General features: G+C 32.8%; 1 protein-coding gene and 1 pseudogene across 1 annotated transcript; one reads left to right on the top strand and one right to left on the bottom strand.

The window, feature by feature from the left end:
• Positions 1-8,989, top strand: part of LOC123270936 — a 22,994-nt pseudogene that overhangs the window by 4,829 nt on the left and 9,176 nt on the right.
• On the bottom strand, positions 1,647-5,832 carry LOC123270937 (chitooligosaccharidolytic beta-N-acetylglucosaminidase-like; the record flags this gene model as incomplete). Its single annotated transcript, XM_044737123.1, is given in 3 exon segments — positions 1,647-2,088; positions 2,149-2,279; positions 4,889-5,832. Coding segments are annotated over 3 exon segments (1,302 nt in total), but the record flags the coding sequence as incomplete, so codon positions are not given.

An 8,989-nucleotide genomic window follows, 5' to 3' on the forward strand; every position in this document is an offset into this window, starting at 1 on the left:
CTGTGTTTACTGTAAAAGCAGCAGAACGGTATTTTGAGGTTGCAAAATTTTATTTAATTCTACGGTACTTTTTTTCCTAAATTGTATATTATAACAGTAATTCATACTTTTATTTGACTGTTATTAATTAATTATCTTCACTTATAACAATTAATCTACTTGAAATTATTAAATTTAATCAGCACAAACTATAGCAACATAAAAAATTTCGATCCTGACTTTTTTTCGATGGGCAAAGTGATCTGCCACAGACTAAATAATTCGAGAATGCATAGTAATCCTTCATTAGATGGGAAACTACAGTTAAAAAAGATATTTCACAGCTTGCATCTACACCCGCCGGGGTGCGCTGGAGTATTTTTACATAAACTGTAGTTTCAAAGGGGACTAGTTTGCTATAAAAATGCAACCAACGCGAGATTTAAGTTGGTACCAATTGTAAATTTTTATTATAATTACAAAAAATACTAAAATCCGAACAAAAACAGTTTCACTGTAAAAAATCGCGCCAAGTCCACGTTCATAAGAATATTAAGAAAAAAAAATTTGTTTTTCTTTACAAAAGTATATAAAAATAAAAAATAAAAAATCAAGTAACCGATATGATTGTTTATGATTTTCGGAAATTAAAAAAAATTGTGTTATAAATTTAAAAATTAAGAAAAAAATTTTGGAACGTACTTGGTGTGCGTCATTGTGTATTTCAATTTTTTTAAAGTCCTAGTAAATAGATTTTACGAATTTCATTAAAAGTAAAATATTTTGCAACCGCACACACTAAATACGTTCCAAAATTTTTTTTCTTAATTTTTAAATTTATAACACAATTTTTTTTAATTTCCGAAAATTATAAACAATCATATCGGTTACTTGGATTTTTTAATTTTTTTATTTTATATATTTTTGTAAAGAAAAAAAACAAATTTTTTTTTTTCTTAATAGTCTTATGAACGTGGACTTGGCGCGATTTTTTACAGTGAAACTGTTTTTGTTCGGATTTTAGTATTTTTTGTAATTATAATAAAAATTTACAATTGGTACCAACTTAAATCTCGCGTTGGTTGCATTTTTTATAGCAAACTATCCCCTTGAAACTACAGTTTATGTAAAAATAATTCCAGCGCACCCTGGCGGGTTTAGATTCAATCTGTGAAATATCTATTTTTAACTGTAGTTTCCCATCTAATGAAGGATTACTATGCATTCTCGAATTATTTAGTCTGTGGCAGATCACTTTGCCCATCGAAAAAAAATCAGGATCGAAATTTTTGCGTTGCTATAGTTTGTGCTGATTAAATTTAATAATTTCAAGTAGATTAATTGTTATAAGTGAATATAATTAATTAATAACAGTCAAATAAAGTATGAATTACTGTTATAATATACAATTTAGGAAAAAAAAGTACCGTAGAATTAAATAAAATTTTGCAACCTCAAAATACCGTTCTGCTTACAGTAAACACAGTCGGTAGTCTGGCGCTCCGTTTGCAGCAGATTTGAACGGAACTTGGCGCCAGATTCTACCGAATCTGTGGATTTTTCTTATCCGAAAAATTTAAATTTTCACATATAAGCGTGCAAACACTCTCTAAAAACTCAAAAGAGCATTTTTTGGAGCTTTTCTGTCCGCGCCAAATTTTTTATACGCTTTTTTGGCTCTGCAGAGCCAGAAAGGCGTAGATGTTGAGATGCGCCCTTCTGGCATTAGTAACGCGAGGTATTTTTGTGTTTAAAATACTATAATTTAGTGATATTTTTCACTCAAATCAAAACAACGTTCAAAAAGTTTTCATTTGTCGGCCGGTGTTATAAAGAAAATAAGTCAATATTATCTCCTAAAAATTTTAATATTCTTATTCTTCTAACAAAGACCTTGATTTAACCTACACCACTCAGGTTCTAAGCTATCAGCCCTAATTCCTCGCTTAACTAATCGCTCGCGATGAAGAAGCATCCGTTGTTCGAAGCTTCTCCAAGAAGTTTCCGGCTCGGCCCACAATCTTTCCGCCAGAGCTGCCGATCTTGGCCACAGGCGTGGGTCTACAGAAGTGCTGTCAGTTTGTTCTGTCCACAGTGCAGCTTCGCCACCTGTAGGAATGTTCCTTAATTAATAAACAATAATGACGTCATAAGAAAAGAAGCTAATACCTAAAATCAAATGAGTCTTATTTTCTACTCCATGATGCCTGGCGATATTCAAAGGAGAATTATTGTATATCTTCTTCCAGCCTTTGTAAGGTGAGCACCAGTTGGATCCTTCACCAATCCAAGCTTCAACCCTGGAATGAAAAATAAGTTACAATTAAATTGAAAATAATCTATATTATTAAGAAAATATGAAAAATTTTGTCTCCGGGATAGTCATTTGATAAAATCGGTTTTTTAACGAAATTTAGTTTCATTGCAAAGGTCTTGAATTTGTGCCTTTTCAAGATTTCATATCATTCTCACTGAAAGTCAATTTATTATGATAATTATTTAGGATGCATTCGAAAATGCTCTATCTCTAGATATATAATTAAGAAATTACCTTGTATCTTGTGAACTACTGACATTTTAAAGATATAAGCTCACCTCGACATTACACTCATCGAGACCTTTCATTTGAGTACCCACATCAATTTTTCATATATTTATATATGTTATATACATTATATATATGTATATATGAAAAATATATCAAAAATGCATATGGGTACTCAAATGAAAGCTTCGATGAGTGTAACATCAGGATGAGCTTATATCTTTAAAATACATATTATATATATAAATATATGAAAAATATATCAAAAATGCATGTGGGTACTCAAATGAAAGCTCTCGATGAGTGTAACATCAGGATGAGCTTATATCATTAAAATACATATTATATATATGAATATATGAAAAATATATCAAAAATGCATGTGGGTACTCAAATGAAAGCTCTCGGTGAGTGTAACATCAGGATGAGCTTATATCTTTAAAATACATATTATATATATGAATATACGAAAAATATATCAAAAATGCATGTGGGTACTCAAATGAAAGCTCTCGATGAGTGTAACATCAAAATGAGCTTATATCTTTAAAATATATATTATATATATGAATATATGAAAAATATATCAAAAATGCATGTGGGTACTCAAATGAAAGCTCTTGATGAGTGTAACATCAGGATGAGCTTATATCTTTAAAATATATATTATATATATGAATATATGCAAAATATATCAAAAATGCATGAGGGTACTCAAATGAAAGCTCTTGATGAGTGTAACATCAGGATGAGCTTATATCTTTAAAATATATATTATATATATGAATATATGAAAAATATATCAAAAATGCATGTGGGTACTCAAATGAAAGCTCTTGATGAGTCTACGTCGGGATGAGCTTATACATAATTAAGAAATTACCTTGTGAACTATTGACATTTTTAAAGATGTAAGCTCATCCTGACATTTCACTTATCTGGACGTTTCATTTGAGTACCCACATCAATTTTCATATATTTATATATATACATATATATATATATATATGTATTAGGATGGCCCAAAAATCCGACTATTTTTTTTTGAGTCTCGAGTGAAAAAATGTTAGTTTTGATGTTTTTAAGAGCCCTCTCCAAAAGACAGTTCAAAAAAAATTTTTAAGTCACTCCAAATTTTTAAAATTTCAAAAATCGTCAAAAATCGAACTTTTTTTTTTTTATTTTTTCTTCTCGTTACGGTTTAATTTTATAAACTAAAAAAAAATAATTTTCTAAAAATTTCAGTTCAAAATTAAAATTTTAAAAGGTTGCTCATAATTTTTTTCAATTTATTAGTGCATTAGTTTAGATTTTCTCGAGCGACCTTTTACTATTCAAATTAAAATTCCATGCATTTTTTTTTTTTATTTAGTACCATAATCGATAAAAATACATCAAGAGATGAACTAAAAATCAAGCACAACATAGAAAATATAATTTTTTTTTAATTTAATAATTTTATTTAATCAACTGCCAGGCGTGGGTTCGAATCCCAAGCTGGTCTTAGAAACCAGCTTGGTTGAGATTTGACCTTGCCGCGTAGGTTAAGATTTTTACAAACCAAAAAAACCCCAACGTACCACTCCCAACAGTTAAAGTCAGCGATATGACTAATTAAAGAAAAAAAAAAAAAATTATGAGCGACCTTTCAAAATTTAAATTTTGAATTGAAATTTTCAGAAACTTATTTTTTCTTGGTCTTTAAAATTATACCGTAACGAGAAAAAAAAATTAAAAAAAAAAAAAATTCAATTTTTGATGATTTTTGAAAATTTAAAAAATTTGGAGTGACCTCTTAAAAATTTTTTTTTGAGCTGTCCTTTGGTGAGGGCTCTTATAACATCAAAAACTAACATTTTTTCACTCGAGACTAAGAAAAAAAAAATAGTCGGTTTTTTTGGGCCACCCTTATATGTATATATGAAAAATATATCAAAAATGCATGTGGGTACTCAAATGAAAGCTCTCCATGAATGTAACATCGGGATGAGCTCATATCTTTAAAATATATATTATATATATGAATATATGAAAAATATATCAAAAATGCATGTGGGTACTCAAATGAAAGCTCTCGATGAATGTAACATCGGGATGAGCTTATATCTTTAAAATATATATTATATATATGAATATATGAAAAATATATCAAAAATGCATGTGGGTACTCAAATGAAAGCTCTAGATGAGTGTAACATCGGGATGAGCTTATATCTTTAAAACCGTCAATATTTAAGAAAGTACAGTGCAATTTAACCAAATTCATTATTTAAAGCAAAATTTTATTTATGCATAGTTCACTACGGCAGTCACATAGTGACTGCAAGGTTGCTAGTTACTAATTAATAAAGAAATAAAACTAACCCACAATCAAGGTACAGCGCGTCGTAGTTCGAAATAATAACCTGAAAATCATTCTCCAGCAACCTTCTAATTGTACTGTCATAAATATCCGTCCAAATTTGTATAATATACTTCTCAGGATCCAAGAACTTCAAATACTCTTCATCAGTCAGCGAACTGGTCCACAAAACAGCCTTTTCAATTTTCTCATCTCCAGAATTAAGTTTCTCAAAAGCTAGTTCTTGAAAATACATCCAAAGCTTCATGAAGCCATTGTCATCCAAGCTCCATCCCCTATTGGTCATCCATTTCCGAATAGACTCCGAGGAAGCCCAACAACTAGTCTTGACCTCGTCTCCTCCCATGTGGAAAATCTCAGGCGTGAAATCCTCCAGGAGGTCTTTGTAAAGCCCACCCAGGATTTCGTAAACTTTATCATTAACTGGATTAAGCTGACCGCAAGGAGGCTCCTGGCAGAATTTATGCCAGGGTTGAGCACGAAAGCAAGCTAGAGTGTCATCACCAGCCCACTGCCAGCCTTCGCCAACATGTCCAGGAGCGTCCAACTCTGGAACCACCCGCACTCCATGAAGAATTCCGAATTTTATGATCTCTTTAATGTCTTCTGAAGAATAAGTCTTCTCTGGAGAGTAAGATCCGTACCTGGACATGTTTGGCCAGGTTCTGCTGACGTAGGGGAAGCTTTGGGAGTCTGATAAGTGCCAGTGGAAGGTGTTCAGCTTGGACATACCCATCGCTTCAATTGTCCTGAGGATTGTTGCTTTGCTGATGAAGTTTCTGCTGGTGTCCAGCAGGATTCCTCGGTAAGGATACACTGGAGCGTCAAGGATGGAGACATTTGAAGCCACCTGGAACTGGTTGGTCAACTCGTTGAAGATGATCAACTGCGATAGTGTTTCAAGGCCATTTCGCACCCCGAAGTAGCTTTGTCCTCTGATGATCACCTTGAAAATTAAATAAAGTATACCTTAATAAAGTATGCGGAAAAAAGTAAACTGTAATAAATAACAGTTGATTTATAATAAATAATGATCAACTGCTAAAAATTACCATTTTAAACAGTAAAATCGTGATTTTACTATTCACTTTATAATATTTACTATTTAAACGTTACAATTTACTCTTTACATGAAAAAATACTATTTCAAACAGTAATATTCGCTATGTACATGTCTAAAATGTTAAAGTATAAGAATTAAGAATTCAGACTTTGATATTCATCATTTCGTACCTAAAAAATGATCTTATGATATGTAAAAAGTATAAAATAAAGTTAGTAAATCCACAGATTCGGTAGAATCTGGCGCCAAGTTCCGTTCAAATCTGCTGTAAACGGAGCGCCAGACTACCGACTATGTTTACTGTAAGCAGAACGGTATTTTGAGGTTGCAAAATTTTATTTAATTCTACCGTACTTTTTTTTCTTAAATTGTATATTATAACAGTAATTCATACTTTCTTTGACTGTTATTAATTAATTATATTCACTTATAACAATTAATCTACTTGAAATTATTAAATTTAATCAGCACAAACTATAGCAACGCAAAAATTTCGATCCTGACTTTTTGTTTTTGGCTTTGTACGGTTGTATCGCGTAGTGATAGTGAATTTTAATAAAAATTCAATTAAAAAAAAAATACGTAAACTAGACCACTGATATGAAATACGGACCCAGTTAATCGAATTCTTAAACTAATAAAAAAGGTCCGGTCTTGAAATATCAATTTGTTCGGGAGTAATCGTTGGTACATCCAAAATGGGGTGACATCCGGACGTCCACGTAAAATTTTTTTCAAACGTTTTTTTTTTCCAAAATAGCAACATGAAATAATTTTAGAAAGTAAAAGATGGTTTAATTTAAGTGTTTTTCCGGTGTACATCTACTTATATCATTGTATAAGTGTAATATGATTGGGATAGAGGCATTTAAAGATCACAAAATTGCTGGACCTTGACTAGTCGAGTATAAAGCACAACCTCACGCGCTTCGCGCTATGAGGCGTGCAATTTATGACCCAAATTTTACTTTTTGTAATTGAGTATTTTAGTTTATTCGTTGTTAATTACTTAAAAATTAATAGAAACAATTATTGTTATTAGTGCGGCGATTATTATTTAATTATTGTATTTATTTAGTTAATAATTTTATATTATTGTTACCGAAGGTATGATTAAATTAAGAAAATAAGCGTGTGAGAAATTATTACGAAGCCGAGCGAATTAATTGTAAAAGAAATTAAAAGACTGGGAAAATTATTCTAAGTTCCGAACAAGATTTAGTATGGGAAAGTGATGAATGGATATAAAATGAAAGAAATGACGATTATTATTTTTGTAAGAAATAAATTAGGTAAGCGAAAATTTTATAAGTCCCGAGGACAATTTAGTATGGAAAAACCAACGAATGGATATATAATGAAGGAAATTGCGATTAAAATAATCAAGAATTGTGAATTTGACGAAACGAATGGATAGAGAATGAAGAAAATTGCGATTAAAATAATAAAGATTTGGGTTTCAAAAATAAAAACTTAGAATTTGGCGAGACGAATGGATAGAAAATGAAGGAAATTGCGATTAAAATAATAAATAATTATTTTTGAATGCTAGTTCGAGAACACCGGACAGGTGTCTAAAACGACTCTTCCTTTTCGTTACAAGAGAGTTAGGCAAAAAATGATAAACGCCAAAATTTGGCTCGATAAAGGAAGCAGTTCTTTCTCGGGAGAATTACTCGGGCGAATACTCTTCACCAAGTAATTCCAGAGGATGATACTCTACCTTGAGTCTGATCAAGGCCCAGGTAAGTATCATGAACCGACTGGATGAAAGTGCTTCTCCCCGTGCCGAAGCTTTCAGCAGAGGTACGGTAGGTGATCATAAGCCCTGTAGGTGGGGGCGAAGAGGACACTCTCCATTCGCTCGGGGTAGAGGTTTAGGCCCAGGGGTGACGGCTAGTCTCCTGGGGAAGCGGGGAATCAGCTTTGAAGTTTAGTTCGCGATTTTGACGCTCACGGTGAGTGAGAGTATGTGTGAGAAGAGTGTTCTAACATATTGTTTATATTGTTTATATCGTTTATTAACATGATCAGGCCAATAAAGAGGTTTTTCTTTTTTTCTTTGATTGATTTAAAATAAAGTGTTTTGTTTATTATTTTGTTATCGATAATGTAATCCCCGTTTATGACCCTGGACTCCGGCGAGCAAATTTCGAGCCGGGGACAAATAAATTATTTTATTTTTATAATTTTTGGAAAACGTGGACGTTACAACATTGCTTCTACTATTGTCTCTGGTTGAATTTTCTTCTTTAGGATCATCTCCAGCTCATCTCGCTGTGGGTAAAATTGACGGCACTCAACGAAAACGTGCTCCACGTCTTCATTGATTCCTGGGCATGACGGGCACTCCGGTGAATCATCATGCTTGAAGCGGTGAAGATACGTCCGAAAACATCCATGTCCTGATACCAACTGCGTGAGATAAGTAATTAACCTCGCCATGACTTCGGTTTAGCCAAACGTCGATCTTCGGTATGAGACGGTGTGTCCATCTCCCTGTTGTCGCGGCGTCCCACTGCGATTGCCATCGTGCGATGCTGTTCTGCCGTTCTTTAGCTCTGAGTTCCTCGGCACTTTGTGCGGTTGTCCTCTTTCGTTGGTAAAGGTTACGTCTTTCCTCAGCTAGGACTGTGTGTGTATGTGTGTGTGTGTGTGTGTGTGTGTGTGTGTGTGTGTGTGTGTGTGTGTGTGTGTGTGTGTGTGTGTGTGTGTGTGTGTGTGTGTGTGTGTATGACTATGTGACTCGCTTATAACTTTTGAATGACTGAACCGATCGGAACGTACTAAACGGAGTTCTAAAGAGTTCCCTCAAACTTAGATTTCCTGAGAATTTGAAGCGATTCGGACCGATAGATTTTGAAAAATTTTGAATAATCTCAAAAAAAATAAGAAAAAAATCATTTTTGAAAGTGGTTTTTTTGGAATATCTTTTAAACGGCTCTATCGATCAACTTCAAAAACTAATCCGCCTTTAAGCTTGAAAAACCACGCCGATCGTCGCTAATCCGGTCAAAAATCGGTTGATCTTCGTTCGAGA

Source organism: Cotesia glomerata, linkage group LG8 (genome assembly GCF_020080835.1).
Source record: "Cotesia glomerata isolate CgM1 linkage group LG8, MPM_Cglom_v2.3, whole genome shotgun sequence".
Lineage (NCBI taxonomy): Eukaryota > Metazoa > Arthropoda > Insecta > Hymenoptera > Braconidae > Cotesia > Cotesia glomerata.